This window comes from Stegostoma tigrinum, chromosome 10 (assembly GCF_030684315.1).
Source record: "Stegostoma tigrinum isolate sSteTig4 chromosome 10, sSteTig4.hap1, whole genome shotgun sequence".
Lineage (NCBI taxonomy): Eukaryota > Metazoa > Chordata > Chondrichthyes > Orectolobiformes > Stegostomatidae > Stegostoma > Stegostoma tigrinum.
In genome coordinates this window covers 2306231-2326713 of record NC_081363.1, presented here as the reverse complement: position 1 = coordinate 2326713, position 20483 = coordinate 2306231, and the positions used below count along the sequence as shown (strand labels likewise).

General features: G+C 45.0%; 1 protein-coding gene across 2 annotated transcripts in view; it reads left to right on the top strand.

The window, feature by feature from the left end:
• The window catches only part of ttll5 (tubulin tyrosine ligase-like family, member 5), a 419059-nt gene that overhangs the window by 151131 nt on the left and 247445 nt on the right, over nucleotides 1-20483 (top strand). For both annotated transcript variants that reach the window (XM_059648892.1, XM_059648891.1), the window contains 2 exons: nucleotides 509-590; nucleotides 11956-12017. In XM_059648892.1, the coding sequence (XP_059504875.1) occupies nucleotides 509-590; nucleotides 11956-12017 (144 nt within the window). The remainder of the gene's footprint in view (nucleotides 1-508; nucleotides 591-11955; nucleotides 12018-20483) is intronic.

Here is a 20483-nt window from a genome sequence, read left to right as displayed (position 1 = left end):
CTGGTTGCTTCTTAAACTTCCCATAACTATATAAACCATAACCAAGAGGTGCAACAGAAGGTAATAGCTGCAATGTGAGTTAGAATTTTATTCTGATGCTATTCCTGACCTTTATTCTTTGTATCAATATTCACCCAATAAATTATCCTCACAGCTAAATTGAAATTAGAGAATGTTAATTTGTGGAAGTTGATCCATTTTAAGGAAAGAAAAAACTAACCTGAGCAATTTGCTCAGATATTAAAGTTTAAACTGGGTTAAAAGTCTGTTATTTCACAACTGATTATGCTGGATCCCATTCATTATTAATAATGGATGTTAGTAATTCAAATCGAGTGAAATTCTCCACTTAATGTATTGGATTGTATGGCTACTGCACGTGTGCAGATTAAGTGTGGGCTGCAGTCTGTGACAGCGTAATGGCAATGAATTGATGTGAGCTCAAATCTGTTGAGATTCAGCATCATTAGTATGAGCTCTTACAAAGGTGTGCTTTGTTTTTTAACAGAGCTGTATGGATTTGATGTGTTAATTGACTCCAATCTCAAGCCCTGGCTGCTGGAAGTCAATCTGTCACCGTCATTGGCATGGTAAGTCAGCAATTAACATCGGTTTGCTTTTGTTAAAGTTTGTACTTGAGAAGACATGATGATTCAGATATTTCTCTTCCCCTTCCGGGGTTTGTATCTAACGAAACTGGTGAGATGCAAATCTCCAATTAGTTGGGTTTAATCTCGATTGAAATGTGGTTGGCTTGCCTGTATCCACGAGCCAATAGTGAAAAATTGTAGTACTGTTAACTCAGCACCAAATTGGCAGTTTTGGTCAGAGAGTCTATACCAGGGCTGGTATAAGAAATGGAAAAATGTAGTGCTGACGCAATTTGCTTACATTTCTATATTTAAAACTGAGATGTGCTGTTTGGAGAGCCTACATCTGACCTTTTTGACCCAGATCCAGAACTTCCATCATCATATTGCAGAATATGAAATTGCAAAAAGAAGCCATTGATTTTGCTGGTTACTGATGTGGTACTAGCTTGGTGCTGTGGTATCACAAGGTTTGCATTGATGTTGTGGGATTAGCTGACAGTTATGTTGTTACAGTGCCAAGTTTAAATTACATAGAATGAAAATGGAAATGCAGATCAGGCCATTTAGACCGTAAGAACCTTATGTTCACTTCCATGCCTTTTCTCTGTAACCCTTAATTTTCCTACTAATCAAAAATATTATCTATCTCAGCCTTAAATATACACAAAAACTTTGCCCCTACAGCTCCCTCTGGCATGGTGTTCCAAATCTCTCAACCCTCTGGGTGAAGAAATTCTTCTTTATTTCAGTCTTAAATAGGTGCCCCTTTATTCTAAGGTTCATACGCTGTAGTCCTAAACCCTCCCATGAGGGGAAACATCTTCTCGGCATTTACACTGCATAGTACTCTGCATAGTAATGTTATCGCTAGACTATGAAACACAGCAAATGTTCTGGCGTCACGGATTCAAATCTAACTGTGGCAGATGGTTGAATTCAAATTCAATAAAAATATCTGGCATGTTGAGTCTAGTTATTGGGAAAGAAAACCATCTGATTCACCAATGCAATCAGGATAGCAAATCCTTACCTGGTCTGGCCTACATATGACCCACAGCAATTTGCTGCTCCCTAGCCAAGCAGTTCCAGTACAGTTACAATGCTAGTATCTACCCAACAATGTAGAAAATTTCCCAGGTGCATCCTGTTCCTGAAAAGCGGAACAAATCCAATCCAGCCAGTTACCACCACATCAGACAAATCTTGATCATCAGTAAAGTGATGGAAGGTGCCATTATCAACAGTGCTATCAAGCAGCACCTGCTCAGCAATAACCTGCTCAGTGACGTCCAGTTTAGGTTCCATCAGGACCACTCAGCTCCTGACCTCATTACAGCCTTGGTTCAAGCGTAGACTGGAATCAGTAGGGATCCAGATCAAGCTCTCCACAGGTTAGGGTACTTTGGAAGATGGTCATCGTTGTTGGAGGTCAGACATCTCCAGGCATCTCTGCAGGAGTTTCTCAAGGTAGTGTCCGAGGCCAGCCACCTTCATCTGCTTCATCAATGACCATCCCTCCATCATAAGCTCAGAAGTGGGGATGTTTGCCAATGACTGCAGAATTTTCAGCACCATTCGCAAATCCTCAGATACTTAAGCAGCCCATGTTCAAATGCAACAAGTTCTGGACAATAACCAGGTTTGGGCCGACATTTGGCAAGTATTATTTGTGCCACACAAATGCCAGGCAGAACCATTTCCAAAAGAGGCTAACCACCAACCCTTGAAATTCAATAGTATTGGCATCGCTGAAGCCTCCAACTATTAACATATTGGGGGTTACCATTGACCAGAAACTAAACTGAACTCCAGCATAAACACAGGCTACAAGAGCAGGTCAGAGGCTAGGAATATTGCAGCAAGTAACTCACCTCCTGAATTCCCAAAGCCTGTTCACCATCTACAAGGCACAAGCCAGGAGTTTGATGGAATAGCCTCCACTTGCCTGAATGAGTGCAGCTCCAACAACACTCAAGAAGCTTGCCACCATCCACGATGAAACAGCCCACTTTATAGGCACTACATGCACAAACATCCACACCCTCCACCACTGACGATCAGTAGCAGCAGTGTGTACCATCTACAAGATACTCTGCAAAAATTCACCAAAGATTCTTGGACAACATCTTCCAAACCCATGACCTCTTCAATCAGGGGCAGCAGATACATGGCAACAGCACTACCTGCTTGCTCTCCTCCCAGCCACTTACCATTTCTGACTTGGAAATATAAGGCCATTCCTTCACTGTTGCTGCATCAAAATCCTGGAACTCCCTCCCTAATAACATTGTGGGTCTACCGACAGCACAGGGAATTCAATGGTTCAAGACGACAGGTTACAATCACCTTCTCAAGGGCAACTAGAGACGTGCAATACATGTTAGCCTGTCCGGCAACACCCACCTCCCATGAGTGAATTAAGAAAGACTCTGTCAAGCCTCTTAAGAATCCTATATGTTTCAGTGAGATAAAATCTCTTTCATCTAAATTCCACTGAGTAGAGTCTCAACATGTTTAACTTTCGTTATAAGACAATCCTTACATACCAGGCATCATCCTACTGAAGGAAAACAGAAATTTCTGGAGAAGTTCAGCAGGTCTGGCAGCAAATGTGGAGAGAAAACAGAGTTAACATTTTGGGTCAAGTGACTCTTCCTCAGAATTGATGCTGGCTAGGAAAATGTCAGTTTATATGAGAAGACATGATAGGGCTGAGGGGGTAAGGAGTTAATGATAGATGGGGATAGAGACCAAAGAGAGAGAGGAACAGTTGGACAGGCAAAGGAGTGGATAATAATCTGGCTAAAAGGGCAAATGACTATTAGTAGGGACTGTTAGTGGCTAGCAATGGGCTATGTGTAATAGCTGACTATATGTTGACAAGGTTTGATATGTGGGTGTTGAAATAAGGACATGAGAGAGCTTAAGGCTTGAAGTTACTGAACTTGATATTGAGTCCAAGATAATAAAGTGTGAGCTGGATGAACACAGCAGGCCAAGCAGCATCTCAGGAGCACAAAAGCTGACGTTTCGGGCCTAGACCCTTCATCAGAGAGGGGGATGGGGAGAGGGTTCTTGAATGAATAGGGAGAGAGGGGGAGGTGGACCGAAGATGGAGAGAAAAGAAGATAGGTGGAGAGGAGAGTATAGGTGGGGAGGTAGGGAGGGGATAGGTCAGTCCAGGGAAGACGGACAGGTCAAGGAGGTGGGATGAGGTTAGTAGGTAGGAAATGGAAGCGCGGCTTGAGGTGGGAGGAAGGGATGGGTGAGAGGAAGAACAGGTTAGGGAGGCAGAGACAGGCTGGGCTGGTTTTGGGATGCAGTGGGTGGAGGGGAAGAGCTGGGCTGGTTGTGTGATGCAGTGGGGGGAGGGGACGAACTGGGTTGCTTTTGGGATGCGGTGGGGGAAGGGGAGATTTTGAAGCTGGTGAAGTCCACATTGATACCTTTGGGCTGCAGGGTTCCCAAGCGGAATATGAGTTGCTGTTCTTGCAACCTTCGGGTGGCATCATTGTGGCACTGCAGGAGGCCCATGATGGACATGTCATCTAAAGAATGGGAGGGGGAGTGGAAATGGTTTGCGACTGAGAGGCGCAGTTGTTTATTGCGAACCGAGCGGAGGTGTTCTGCAAAGCGGTCCCCAAGCCTCCGCTTGGTTTCCCCTATGTAGAGGAAGCCACACCGGATGGAAGGACACATTGAGAAGGTTGTTAAGAAAAAACATACAGAAGCATTAGTTTGTATACTGCAGGAATAGAACATAACAGTGGGGACATTATGCCAAAACTTCATAAAATACTGTTAGGCTTCAGCTGTAGGAAGGTATCACATTATGGGAAGGATTTCACAGCCCTGGGAAGGATTTCACAGCCCTGGGAAGGGTACGGAGGAGAACTGGAACAGAATCAAGAATGAGCCACTTTAATTATGTTCACCAACTGCAGAAGCTGTTCTTAGAAGACAGCAGGTTAATAGGAGATTTGACAGGACATTTAAAGGAGGAAACTGTTTCCATATCCAAGAAGGCAGTAATCTGAGGCTAGAGCTTTCAGGTGATTAACAGAAATCCAGAGGGGAGATGTGGAAATATGTGTTTTATCCAATGAGTTGTGATGTTCTGAAAGAACTGCCAAAGTAGATTTAATCAAACATCCAAAAATAAAAAGAATTACTGGAGTATGATAGAAACAGCCATAGAATGGAACTAAATTTCACCAAAGGCCACTATGAGTATGATGGACTGAATGACCTTCTCCTATGCTGTACCAATCCACAGTTCTATGAAGAGCTGCTTACATTAAAGCACAATCTATTAATTCAGTGTGAGAAATGGTTCTTCAAAATCTTCCAGACTGTGCTGTCCACAATGGCTAATTTGCTAATCATAGGAAACAGTGTTAAACTATTTGGCCTCTCAAAATCTATCAGAATTTCGATGTTCGGCTTGATTTTCAAGTAACCTTCTGTGTCTCAGAATAAACTGCCTCAGCTTTTTAGGGTTTCTTCACAATTATAACTTTTCACCCCTGAAATCAGCTTAATTGTGCCCCATGTATCTCTGATGTACTTTCTCTAATCATCTTTTCTACTGAAATTTCACCAGGTACAGTAGTATAATTAGCTTTTTTGTAAGAAAAGATTGAAGATAAAGAGTTGAGGTTAAAGATTTTAGCATGGGTAAATATAAATCACAGCAAGATAAGAAAGCTGGTCCAAGTTAAATGCTGAGAAAAGCTGCCAGATTGAATTATAGATCAGCAATGAGATGGAAAGCAAGCAAATTAAGTGCATTCCAATGAGGAACAAATGGAATGTGTCAAAGTTGGGACTTTTGAGATATTAGTTCAAATTTGAAACTAAACAAAGTGGTAATGCTTACATTGTAGATAACAAACAATAAAAATAAGGCAAGAAATGAAATATAGAAATCACAAACTAACAATAGGCTTATGAAGAGGGGATCATGAAAGGAATGGGTCATATCAGCGCTTTTTATTGGTACATTCATGGCAAGAAGTTCCTACTGCCCCGAACTGGAGATGATAAGTCTGAAGTACTGAGTGAGGAAACAGAAAAAACACTAAACCATAAGATGCAGAAATAGGACATCAACCCATCGAGTCCACTCTATCATACAATTAAATCATGACTGAATCTGCTATCCTCAACTCCACTTTCTACCTTTGACCCATAACCCTTGATTCCCTTACTAATTAAAAATCTGTTTCAGCCTTGAATATACTTAATGCTCCAGCCTTGACAGCCCTTTGTGTAAAGAATTCCACAGGCTCACCATCCTCTGAAAGAAAATATTCTTCCTTACTTCATCTTAAATGTGGAACTCCTTATTCCAAGATTATGCCCTTTGATCCTGGATTCTCCCATATGAGGAAACAATCTCTATGTATCTACCTTGTGAAGCCTAATAATGAAGACGTTGTTTCATTTTCCACAATTGGAGATTAGAACTACCAGATATGAATAAAGTCCAGGTAAGTGGAAATTATAATTCAAAAAGAGTGGACCAGGGTTACTCAGACAGGTATTCTAAAGAAAGATGTGCTGGCAATGTAAGAGATTCAGAAGAGGTTTACATGAATGATCCCGGCAATAAAGAGCTTGCTAATGAGGAGCATTGAGGACTCTTGAGTCTATACTTCATGGAGTTTAAAAGAATGACAGGATACTCAGACGCCTGGATAGACTGGACATGGAGAAGATGTTTAAACTAGTAGGAAAGACCAGGGCCCAAGGCTAATGCCTCATAGTGAAGGAATGACCCTATAGAGCTGAGATGAGAAAGAATTTCTTCAGCCAGAGAGTGGGGATTCTGTGGAACTCATTGCTACAGAGGGATGTGGAGGTTAAGTCATTAAGTGTATTGAAGGCAGAGGTAGTTACTTCTTGATTAGTTAAGGGGATTAAGCATAACGGGGAGAACAGAGGAGAATTAAGTGGAGAAACATATGATACATGATCAAACGGTGGACAGACTCAATGGGCTGAATGGTCTAATTCTGCTTCTGTGTCTTATGGTCTTACGGTCTTACTTAAGATAGTGACCTAACTGTTTATTAGGATCCTGACAGAATCGAGAGAAGCGCTACTGGACATGCAGATTAGTATCACTGGAGCATGCAACAAAGGAGGAGGCAATTTAGCCCAGTGCGTCTGTATGAGATTTACTATCACTCAATAGTTCTTTTCTCGTGGTTCTTCACATTTTCTTTTGAAATATTACTGATTTACAAAAGTGTTAAGGTGTAGAAGAAAGCCATTCAGCCTATAATGTCTGCACTGGCTCTTCAAATGAGCATCACTATCCCAGCGAGTTTTGAGAAGATTTGTCGCTCAGGTTGAGGTTCTGGATGTGAGTTTGCTCGCTGAGCTGGAAGGTTAGTTTTCAGACGTTTCGTCACCATTCTAGGTAACATCATCAGTGAGCCTCCGACGAAGCGCTGGTGTTATGTCCCGCTTTCTATTTATCTGGTTAGGTTTCCTTGGGTTGGTAATGTCATTTCCCGTTCTTTTTCTCAGGGGAAGGTAGATTGGCTCCAAATCAATGTGTTTGTTGATGGAATTCTGGTTGGAATGCCATGCTTCTAGGAATTCTTGTGCATGTCTCGGTTTGGCTTGTCCTAGGATGGATGTGTTGTCCCAATCAAAGTGGTGTCCTTCCTTATCTGTATGTAAGGATACGAGTGATAGTGGGTCATGTCCCCTACATCAAAGACATTTCCGAAATGACTGCTAGACTACTCGGATCTCTTGGCATCAGGGTAGCCCACAAACCCACCAACACACTAAAACAGCAGCTAATGAACTTAAAAGACCCTATACAGACAACAAATAAAACAAACATCATCTACAAAATACCTTGCAAGAACTGTGACGAACACTACATTGGACAAACTGGCAGAAAGCTAGCCACCAGGATACATGAACATCAACTAGCCACAAAATGACATGACCCACTATCACTCGTATCCTTACATACAGATAAGGAAGGACACCACTTTGATTGGGACAACACATCCATCCTAGGACAAGCCAAACAGAGACATGCACGAGAATTCCTAGAAGCATGGCATTCCAACCGGAATTCCATCAACAAACACATTGATTTGGAGCCAATCTACCATGCCCTGAGAAAAAGAACAGGAAATGACATCACCAACGCAGGAAATGACATCACCAACCCAAGGAAACCTAACCAGATAAATAGAAAGCGGGACATAACACCAGCGCTTCGTCGGAGGCTCACTGATGATGTTACCTAGAATGGTGACGAAACGTCTGAAAATTAACCTTGCAGCTCAGCAAGCAAACTCACATCCAGGATTTATAATCATCTAGAAAAGAATAAATTGGTTAGGGATAGTCAGCACGGTTTTGTGAAGGGAAGGTCGTGCCTCACAAACCTTATTGAGTTCTTTGAGAAGGTGACCACACAGGTAGATGAGAGTAAGCCGGTTGATGTGGTTGTATATGGATTTCAGCAAGGCGTTCGCTAAGGTTCCCCACAGTAGGCTATTGTACAAAATGTGGAGGAATGGAATTGTGGGAGATATAGCAGTTTGGATCGGAAATTGACTTGCTGAAAGAAGACAGAGGGTGGTAGTTGATGGGAAATGTTCATCCTGGAGACCAGTTACTAGTGGTGTACTGCAAGGGTCGGTGTTAGGTCCACTACTGTTTGTCATTTTTATAAATGACCTGGATGAGGGTGTAGAAGGATGGGTTAGTAAATTTGCAGACGACACTAAGATCGGTGGAGTTGTGGACAGTGACAAAGGATGCTGTAGGTTGCAGAGAGACATAGATAAGCTGCAGAGCTGGGCTGAGAGGTGGCAAATGGAGTTTAATGCAGACAAGTGTGAGGTGATGCACTTTGGTAGGAGTAAGCGGAAGGCAAAGTACTGGGCTAATGGTAAGATTCTTGGTAGTGTAGATGAGCAGAGAGATCTTGGTGTCCGTGTACACAGATCCTTGAAAGTTGCCACCCAGGTTGACAGGGCTGTTAAGAAGGCATACAGTGTTTTAGCTTTTATTAATAGAGGGATCGAGTTCCGGAACCAAGAGGTTATGGTGAAGCTGTACAAAACTCTGGTGCGGCCGCACTTGGAGTATTGTGTACAGTTCTGGTCACCGCATTATAAGAAGGATGTGGAAGCTTTGGAAAGGGAGCAGAGGAGATTTACTAGGATGTTGCCTGGTATGGAGGGAAGGTCTTACAAGGAAAGGTTGAGGGACTTGAGGCTGTTTTCGTTAGAGAGAATAAGGTTGAGAGGTGACTTAATTGAAACATATAAAATAATCAGACGGTTAGATAGGGTGGAAAGGGAGAGCCTTTTTTCTAGGATGGTGACGGTGAGCACGAGGGGGCATAGCTTAAAATTGAGGGGTGAAAGATATAGGACAAATGTCAGAGGTAGTTTCTTTGCTCAGAGAGTAGTAAGGGAATGGAACGCTTTGCCTGCAACGGTAGTAGATTCGCCAACTTTGGGTACATTTAAGTCGTCATTGGACAAGCATATGGACGTACATGGAATAGTGTAGGTTAGATGGGCTTGAGATCGGTATGACAGGTCGGCACAACATCGAGGGCCGAAGGGCCTGTACTGTGCTGTAATTTTCTATGTTCTATATGTTCTATGACTGCATGCCGCACCAAGTTTGTCCTGCCCTTTCGTTTTTCCCCCGACCTCCAATCATGTTCAGTTTAATTATACAAATATTGATTGCAGGCGTTTCAAACCCTGCACTCTCAGTTGTAATGAAGTATTCTTGTCAGCTTTTTCTGGTCATAGCAAAGCTTCTCTCAATAGAAATGCACATGATCTTCCCACTTTTTCAGCTCTTCAGGACTCCATTCTGCGCCTTGGTTCAAAAAATTAGCCACCTACTAATTCCTGAACATTTTCCTGAGTTATAACAGTAATGAGTTATCCAGTGGCTCTACTTGACTGATGACTGTGTACACTACAAAGAATCTGTGGTATTACAAATGCGGCCCTAACATGGAATCTCCATCTCTCTTTCTTTAACTTAAAGCTCTGAACTCCTCATCAGTTACCCTCAACTGTCCTGAGCATCAAAAATATTAAGCCCCTCCCATATTACTAACTATGATTGGATGGTGCTAACGTTTTGAAGTGGCTGAATGCAGCATCCTTAGAGCTGAGTTTTCTTTTAACTAATGTATGGGATGAGGGTGTCACTGGCCAGGCAGCATTTTTTGCCTATCCCTAATTACCCAGAGGGCAGTTAAGAGTCAACCATGTTGCTGTGAGCCTGGAGTCACATGTAGGCCAGACCAGGTAAGGACTGCAGTTTCCTTCCGTAAAGGATGTTACTGAACCACATGGGTTTTCCCAACAACCGCCAATGGATTCACGGCCATCATTAGGTTCTTAATTCCATGGAGGGGTTCGGATGCAGGTTCCCAAAACATTATCCGGCTCTGTGAATTATCAGTCGAGTGATTATACCTCTGGGCCATTGCCTCCACTTTTTGAACCCTGAGTGCTACATTCTCTCAGAATGCTGGCTTCCAGCCCAAATTGCATACAGTGAATAGTAATGGCTCCCATTAATCTGACACATACAGGCATACAAACTAGGAACATGCTAAGGCCATTTTGTCCGTCTTGGCTGCTGTGCAATTTAATAATATTGTAGTTAATCTGTTTGTGTCTTGAGACCCCATTTCCGTCTACTCTCCCACGTTAGTCAAGGATAGAGTTTTGAAATAACGAAGTGTGGAGCTGGATGAACACAGCAGGCCAAGCAGCATCTTAGGAGTGCAAAAGCTGACGTTTCGGGCCTAGACCCTTGATCAGAAATGCTGATAGAGTTTTGAACATGGCTTAAATGAGAATTAGCAAAATATTTGAAATAGAAGAATGTGGATATTGGGATGTGAATTCTAGGTCAAATGAACATTTCAAAACTAAGATTGATTTTTGTTGGATGAGGATATTAATATTGATTAATAATGCAAGCCCTTGTAAATGGAGCTTAGTGCAGAGCACCTACAATGATGAAATGAGAAAATAGGCAAATGGACTGATTGGTTTATGGAATCATATTCAATAACAACCAAGATCGGTGAGTGATAAAAATAGCCCCTTCATTGAGCATACACAGTAGCGCAGTTCAAGGTGGCGACGGAATTCAAAGTACAGTTTCACACTAGCCTCTTTTATACAATTTTTACGTACATTAAAATCTTAGCGCTATGGTGTCACATAGTTGTATCTATTATACACAAGTTTGTATGACATCTGTCCCGGGGAAGCAGGAGATGGTTTAAGAACTTGCTAAATGCTGGATGTTACTCCGGATGGGATTAGAATGTCTGTCTGGTCTGAGCTTTCATAAATAAGAGGTGTTAGTCCTTTTGCCTTGAAAGTGTGTAATGTTAGTAAACATACCAGACCAATTTGATCTATATAAGTGAGAAATTATACATGTACTAAATAAAAGTATGGAGGATGTTAAACTGATTCCTGCAGCTGGGTTGTGAGATTTAATTATTATTGCTGGTTTCGACAGTTCTTACACATTCATTCATGCAGTTTCATGGAAGCGCTGTTTTGATAGTAAGTTTCTTAATGGGGTTAATGGCCCTTTTTAATTTAAAAAGTATAAATCCATACATTAGTGCACGATGGTAGTCCTAAATAAAAGTTAGAAATAGATTGTATAATATTATAGAAACAAGTAGTGTATAAGGAAATTTCAAAGAGTCGAGACCAGCAGACCGTAGGGGAGGACACTGTTTGATGTCCCACAACCCATTCAGGTCCCAAGAGCTGGTTACTGTTGGCTAATTAATATTATAATTTTTCTATAGTTTTGCGAGAATTATGGAGACACGATGGCAGGATGGCTTGGTTCTGAGTATTAACACTTATTTAGGGGTAGCCTTTGTTCCAGAAACACAGGCCTAAACGCTGCTTACAGCTTGACGCCAACAATAATTGAAAGGTATAAAGAAACAATAATGGATTGAAAGAGATGTTTAATTTAGTTTGTCTTGTAAAAAATGAGGTTTTATGAATGAGCGAATGGAAACACGGTGAGTGAGTTAGTAAAGAGAATCATTTTACTTACTGACAGATTTCTCCAGTGGCTGGGTTCATAATCTTTTGGAAAAGACTGAGTGCGATTCATTAGTTCTGATTAAACAGGTAGCATTGCCATTGACATAGATATAGGGCCAAAGCGTTAGTTTCTGTGCCATACATCCTATGGCTCTACTGTTCGTTCTAACTGGATTTCATTGCACTGAGCTTGTGTACCAAGGAGTCTGAGAGTTTGGACCAATTGCCTGACTGAATTTTCTATTTCTTGATAGTGATGCACCCTTGGATTTGAAGATCAAAGCAAGCCTGCTGTCAGACATGTTCACTTTAGTGGGTGAGTGCCTGTTTCATGGGAGTAGACCGTTCCTTTCCTTGCTTCCGAAAATGGCTTTGACCCCGACAATAAACTGCAGGGAAAAATTAATTTGGAATTTGTATGACATAGCAAACCTTTCTTGCTGACTAACTAATTATTTATCTCACTGTTGGCATGGAAGCTTACTGAAAATGAAGTGATTTAAAATATTTTCATCATATTCTAACCACAACTTTGTGGGTAGAGGGGTGAGTTGTTGGTGTATTGTTCTATGATAGTGGATTGGGGGGAATAGCTGATTGTGGGGTGGGGGTGGTATTTCATTTGTAGGGAGAGGAAGTGGTGATTGATGAGTGATGTTGGAGGGTGAGGTAGCAAGGCCCATAGTGGGGGAGAGTGGTGCTCAGAGAGTAGTAAGGGAATGGAACGCTTTGCCTGCAATGGTAGTAGATTCGCCAACTTTAGGTACATTTAAGTCGTCATTGGATAAGCATATGGACGTACATGGAATAGTGTAGGTTAGATGGGCTTGAGATCGGTATGACAGGTCGGCACAACATCGAAGGCTGAAGGGCCTGTGCTGTGCTGTAATGTTCTATGTTCTATGTTCTATAATATCTGTACGCGGAAATATGGAAGAAAGTCATCTTTGGTTTGACAATTGAAGTTGAACAGGAAGAATTTGTGCACAATACTGAGGGGTACCATCTGAAAGAAAAATGAGGATTCAGCAGAAAGAGGAATTGGGAGAGATAGTGGGAGGGCAGAATCTTAAAATTAGAGCTGGAATGTTCAAATGTGAAATTACACATTGGGTTGTGGCACTCTGGAATCTCTGAAGTGCTATGAATGCCAGAAATGATGTGAAAACTAAAATATTTGATTTTATTGGGCATTAGCGTCCAGTGACAAGGAACAAAAGCAGGGTTTGGAATTCAAGTAAACATTAATTATGATCTAACTGAATGGTAGAACAGGCTTAAGGAGGTGAATGACCTGCTCCTGTTCCTACCACAAAGTATGTTTGAAGGAGGGCCCTTTAAAGATCAATGTTGCTGTCTATAAGTGGAGCCACAAGAGATGGGTGAGGTACTAAACAAGTATTTCACATCAGTATTTACTGTGGAGAAGGATGTGCAAGCTATGGAATTTGGAGAAATAAATAGTAATGTCTTCAAAAGAGTTCATATTTCAGAAGAGAGTGTTACAGAGGCATGGTTAAATGAAAGAAATCCCTGATACTTTATAAGCAACAGGTAACAATTTATTTATCTAACTCTTAACAGTGAACAACTTAACAGAACTACTAACAAACTGAACAATTTCCCCATTAACTGGTAATTATTCTCGAATAAAACAAAATTCTATACAGTTCTAATAAATATAAATCCCACTTATATTAACCAAAGTAATAAGAAAAGAAATTAAAACTTAGTCTCTTGAAATTAAAAGCAAGATAAGGCCTCTGGAATAGTTCACTCAGAGATAGCAAGAACTGCAGATGTTGGAGTCAGAGATAACACAAAGTGGAGCTGGAGTAACACAACAGGTCAGACAGCATCAGAGGAGCAGGAAGGTTTGACATTTCGGGTTAGGACTCTTCTTCAGAGATGGGGGTGGTTGGGAGTTTGGAAATAAATAGAGAGGATGGGTAGTGCTGGAGAAGATGGGCGGGATGATAATAGGTGGATGCAGGTGGTGGGGATTGGTCAGTGAAGTGGGAAGGGCAGATAGGTGAGAGAGAAGATAGACAGGTTGTGTCAGGTCAAGAAAGTGGGGATGAGAAGGAGGGTTGGACATGGGATGAAGCCAGGGGTGGGGAGATTTTAAATTGGTGAATTCCATATTTATGCCATTGGGCTGTAGGCTCCCGAGGCGGAATATGAGGTGCTGCTCCTCCATTTTGTGGTTGTTGTCATTGTCCGAAATGTCAACTTTCCGGCTTCTCTAATACTGCCTGGCCTGCTATTACTCCAGCTCCAAACTGTTATCTAAGTCTTCTGGAATGTTCTTTACCTGCTCCATTGTTTTCCATTCAGGAATGCTTTCCTTATGTCATGAATATTAGCTAAGATTGTCATAGTATCTTTATTGCATGGTGCTTACTCTGACACCTTGTTCGGGGTTTAGATGGAGCAGAATTTGTAAGCAGCATCCCGGAAGGTTTCATGGAGCAGTATGTAAATAGTCCCACCCGGGAAGGGGCCATATTGGACCTGGTGTTGAGGAATGAGCCCGACCAGGTGGTTGAGGTTTCAGCAAGGGATTACATCAGGAATAGTGATCACAATTCCGTATGTTTTAGAATACTGATGGACAAAGACAAGAGTGGTCCTAAAGGAAAAGTGTTGAATTGGGGGAAGTCCAACTATATCAAAATTCAGCAGGAGCTGGGGAATGTGGATTGGGAGCAGCTGTTTGAGGGTAAATCAACATATGAGAGATGGGAGACTTTTAAAGAGAGTTTGATTAGAGTGCAGGACAGACATGTCCCTGTGAAAATGAGGGATAGAAAGGGCAAAATTAGGGAACCATGGATGACAGGTGAAATTGTGAGACTAGCAAAGAGAAAAAAGGAAGCACACATAAGGTCTAGGCGACTGAAAACAGACGAAGCTTTGGAAAAATATCAGGAAAGTAGGACCAATCTGAATCAAGAAATTAAGAGGGCTAAAAGGAGTCATGAAATATCTTTAGCAAACAGTGTTAAGGAAAATCCCAAAGCCCTTTATTTGTACATAAGGAGCAAGAGGGTGCCTAGAGAAAGAGATAATGGGAACTGCAGATGCTGGAGAATTCCAAGATAATAAAATGTGAGGCTGGATGAACACAGCAGGCCAAGCAGCATCTCAGGAGCACAAAAGCTGACGTTTCGGGCCTAGACCCTTCATCAGAGAGGGGGATGGGGAGAGGGAACTGGAATAAATAGGGAGAGAGGGGGAGGCGGACTGAAGATGGAGAGTAAAGAAGATAGGTGGAGAGAGTATAGGTGGGGAGGTAGGGAAGGGATAGGTCAGTCCAGAGAAGACGGACAGGTCAAGGTGGGATGAGGTTAGTAGGTAGATGGGGGTGCGGCTTGGGGTGGGAGGAAGGGATGGGTGAGAGGAAGAACCGGTTAGGGAGGCAGAGACAGGTTGGACTGGTTTTGGGATGCAGTGGGTGGGGGGGAAGAGCTGGGCTGGTTGTGTGGTGCAGTGGGGGGAGGGGACGAACTGGGCTGGTTTAGGGATGCAGTAGGGGAAGGGGAGATTTTGAAACTGGTGAAGTCCACATTGATACCATATGGCTGCAGGGTTCCCAGGCGGAATATGAGTTGCTGTTCCTGCAACCTTCGGGTGGCATCATTGTGGCAGTGCAGGAGGCCCATGATGGACATGTCATCTCGAGAATGGGAGGGGGAGTGGAAATGGTTTGCGACTGGGAGGTGCAGTTGTTTGTTGCGAACTGAGCGGAGGTGTTCTGCAAAGCGGTCCCCAAGCCTCCGCTTGGTTTCCCCAATGTAGAGGAGGCCGCACCGGGTACAGTGGATGCAGTATACCACATTGGCAGATGTGCAGGTGAACCTCTGCTTAATGTGGAATGTCATCTTGGGGCCTGGGATAGGGGTGAGGGAGGAGGTGTGGGGGCAAGTGTAGCATTTCCTGCGGTTGCAGGGGAAGGTGCCGGGTGTGGTGGGGTTGGAGGGCAGTGTGGAACGAACAAGGGAGTCACGGAGAGAGTGGTCTCTCCGGAAAGCAGACAGGGGTGGGGATGGAAAAATGTCTTGGGTGGTGGGGTCGGATTGTAAATGGCGGAAGTGTCGGAGGATGATGCGTTGTATCCGGAGGTTGGTAGGGTGGTGTGTGAGAACGAGGGGGATCCTCTTAGGGCGGTTGTGGCGGGGGCGGCGTGTGAGGGATGTTTTGCGGGAAATACGGGAGACGCGGTCAAGGGCGTTCTCGATGACTGTGGGGCGAAAGTTGTGGTCCTTAAAGAACTTGGACATCTGGGATGTGCGGGAGTGGAATGTCTTATCGTGGGAGCAGATGCGGCGGAGGCGGAGGAATTGGGAATAGGGGATGGAATTTTTGCAGGAGGGTGGGTGGGAGGAGGTGTATTCTAGGTAGCTGTGGGAGTCGGTGGGCTTGAAATGGACATCAGTTACAAGCTGGTTGCCTGAGAAGGAGACTGAGAGGTCCAGGAAGGTGAAGGATGTGTTGGAGATAGTCCAGGTGAACTTGAGGTTGGGGTGGAAGGTGTTGGTGAAGTGGATGAACTGTTCGAGCTCCTCTGGGGAGCAAGAGGCGGCGCCGATACAGTCATCAATGTACCGGAGGAAGAGGTGGGGTTTGGGGCCTGTGTAGGTGCGGAAGAGGGACTGTTCCACGTAACCTACAAAGAGGCAGGCATAGCTGGGGCCCACGCGGGTGCCCATGGCCACCCCCTTAGTCTGTAGGAAGTGGGAGGAGTCAAAACCGCCTCAACCTCTCCACCCCTCTCACCCACTCCAACCGCCTCAACCTCTCCACCCCTCTCACCTACTCCAACCTCTCCCCCGCAGAACGGGCAGCCCTCCACTCCCTCCGCTCCAACCCCAACCTCACCATCAAACCCGCAGACAAGGGTGGCGCAGCGGTAGTATGGCGCACTGACCTCTACATCGCCGAGGCCAGACGCCAACTCTCTGACACCACCTCCTACCCCCCCCTCGATCAAGACCCCACACCCGAGACACCAAACCATCATCTCCAACACCATTCACGACCTCATCACCTCAGGGGACCTCCCACCCACAGCCTCCAACCTCATTGTTCCCCAACCCCGCACGGCCCGTGTCTATCTCCTTCCCAAAATCCACAAACCTGCCTGCCCTGGTCGACCCATCGTCTCAGCCTGCTCCTGCCCCACCGAACTCATCTCCACCTATCTGGACTCCATTTTCTCCCCTTTGGTCCAGGAACTCCCCACCTATGTCCGTGACACTACCCACGCCCTCCACCTCCTCCACGACTTCCAATTCTCTGGCCTCCAACACCTCATATTCACCATGGACGTCCAGTCCCTGTACACCTGCATTCCACATGGAGATGGCCTCAAGGCCCTCCGCTTCTTCCTGTCCCGCAGGCCAGACCAGTCCCCCTCCACCGACACTCTCATCCGCCTCGCTGAACTCGTCCTCACACTCAACAACTTCTCTTTTGACTCCTCCCACTTCCTACAGACTAAGGGGGTGGCCATGGGCACCCGCATGGGTCCCAGCTATGCCTGCCTCTTTGTAGGTTACGTGGAACAGTCCCTCTTCCGCACCTACACAGGCCCCAAACCCCACCTCTTCCTCCGGTACATTGATGACTGTATCGGCGCCGCCTCTTGCTCCCCAGAGGAGCTCGAACAGTTCACCCACTTCACCAACACCTTCCACCCCAACCTTCAGTTCACCTGGGCCATCTCCAGCACATCCCTCACCTCCCTGGACCTCTCAGTCTCCATCTAAGGCAACCAGCTTGTAACTGATGTCCATTTCAAGCCCACCGACTCCCACAGCTACCTAGAATTCACCTCCTCCCACCCACCCTCCTGCAAAAATTCCATCCCCTATTCCCAATTCCTCCGCCTCCGCCACATCTGCTCCCATGATAAGACATTCCACTCCCGCACATCCCAGATGTCCAAGTTCTTTAAGGACCGCAACTTTCCCCCCACAGTGATCGAGAACGCCCTTGACCGCGTCTCCCGTATTTCCCGCAACACATCCGTCACACCCCGCCCCCGCCATAACCGCCTTAAGAGGATCCCCCTCGTTCTCACACACCACCCTACCAACCTCCGGATACAACGCATCATCCTCCGACACTTCCGCCATTTACAATCCGACCCCACCACCCAAGACATTTTTCCATCCCCACCCCTGTCTGCTTTCCGGAGAGACCACTCTCTCCGTGACTCCCTTGTTCGTTCCACACTGCCCTCCAACCCCACCACACCCGGCACCTTCCCCTGCAATCGCAGGAAATGCTACACTTGCCCCCACACCTCCTCCCTCACCCCTATCCCAGGCCCCAAGGTGACATTCCACATTAAGCAGAGTTTCACCTGCACATCTGCCAATGTGGTATACTGCATCCTTGCTGCCCTTCTTAAACAAGGGGACAATATTAGCAATTCTCCAGTCTTCCGGGACATCACCCCGTGCGCAAGGATGCTGCAAATATATCTGTTAAGGACCCAGCTATTTCCTCTCTCGCTTCCCTCAGTAACCTGGGATAGATCCGGACTTGTCCACCTTAATGCCTTTTAGGATACCCAATACTTCCCCACTCCTTATGCCAACTTGATCAACAGTAATCAAACATCTACCCTTAACCCGGTGCGGCTTCCTCTACATTGGGGAAACCAAGCGGAGGCTTGTGGACCGCTTTGCAGAACACCTCCGCTCAGTTCGCAACAAACAACTGCCCCTCCCAGTCGCAAACCATTTCCACTCCCCCTCCCATTCTCGAGATGACATGTCCATCATGGGCCTCCTGCACTGCCACAATGATGCCACCCGAAGGTTGCAGGAACAGCAACTCATATTCCGCCTGGGAACCCTGCAGCCATATGGTATCAATGTGGACTTCACCAGTTTCAAAATCTCCCCTTCCCCTACTGCATCCCTAAACCAGCCCAGTTCGTCCCCTCCCCCCACTGCACCACACAACCAGCCCAGCTCTTCCCCCCCACCCACTGCATCCCAAAACCAGTCCAACCTGTCTCTGCCTCCCTAATCTGTTCTTCCTCTCACCCATCCCTTCCTCCCACCCCAAGCCGCACCCCCATCTACCTACTAACCTCATCCCACCTCCTTGACCTGTCCGTCTTCCCTGGACTGACCTATCCCCTCCCTACCTCCCCACCTATACTCTCCCCACCTATCTTCTTTACTCTCCATCTTTGGTCCGCCTCCCCCTCTCTCCCTATTTATTCCAGTTCCCTCTCCCCATCCCCCTCTCTGATGAAGGGTCTAGGCCCGAAACGTCAGCTTTTGTGCTCCTGAGATGCTGCTTGGCCTGCTGTGTTCATCCAGCCTCACATTTTATTGCCTAGAGAAATGGGTGGCCCATTCAAAGTCAAAGGAGCAAAGTTATGCGAGGAGTCAGAGAAAATGAGTGAGATTCTTAATGTGTACTTTGTGTCGGTTTTCACTGAGGAGAGGGACATGACGGATGTTGAGGTTAAGGGTAGATGTTTGATTACTGTTGATCAAGTTGGCATAAGGAGTGGGGAAGTATTGGGTATCCTAAAAGGCATTAAGGTGGACAAGTCCGGATCTATCCCAGGTTACTGAGGGAAGCGAGAGAGGAAATAGCTGGGTCCTTAACAGATATATTTGCAGCATCCTTGCGCACGGGGTGATGTCCCGGAAGACTGGAGAATTGCTAATATTGTCCCCTTGTTTAAGAAGGGCAGCAAGGATAATCCAGGTAATTATAGACCGGTGAGCCTGATGTCAGTGGTGGGAAAACTGCTAGAGAAGACACTGAGGGATAGGATCTATTTACATTTGAAAGAAAATGGGCTCTTTAGTGATAGGCAGCATGGTTTTGTGCAGGGAATGTCATGTCTTATTAACTTGATAGAATTCTTTGAGGACTTCAGTAAGACATTGGATAAGGTTCCCCATGGCAGGCTGATGGAGAAAGTGAAGTCACAGGGGGTCCAGGGTTTGCTAGCTAGATGGATAAAAAACTGGTTGGGCAACAGGAGACAGAGAGTTGTAGTGGAAGGGGGTTTCTCAAAATGGAGAACTGTGACCAGTGGTGTTCTACAGGGATCCGTGTTGGGACCACTGTTGTTTGTGATATATATAAATGATCTGGAGGAAGGCAAAGATGGTCTGATTAGCAAGTTTACAGATGATACTAAGATTGGTGAAGTAGTAGATAGTGAAGGGGATTCTCGGAGAATGCAGCGGAATATAGATAAATTAGAGAGTTGGGTGGAGAACTAGCAGGTGGAGTTCAATCCAGGCAAATGCGAGTTTATGCATTTTGGAAAATTCAATTCGAGCGAACTATATGGTAAGTGGAAAAGCCCTGGGGAAAACTGATGCATGGAGAGATCTGGGTGTTCAGGTCCATTTTACCCAGAAGGTGGCAACGCAGGTTGATAGAGTGGTCAAGAAGGCATACAGCATGCTTTCATTCATCGGAAGGGGTATTGAGTACAAGAGTTGGCAGGTCATGTTACAGCTGTATAGGACTTTGGTTCGACCACATTTGGAATACTGCGTACAGTTCTGGTCGCCACATTACCAAAAGGATGTGGATGCTTTGGAGAGAGTGTAGAGAAGGTTCACCAGGATGTTGCCTCGTATGGATGGCACTAGTTATGAAGAGAGGTTGAGTAGATTAGGATTATTTACATTAGAAAGACGGAGGTTGAGGGGGGACATGATTGAGGTCTACAAAATCATGAGAGGTCTGGACAGGGTGGATAGCAAGAAGCTTTTGCCCAGAGTGGGGG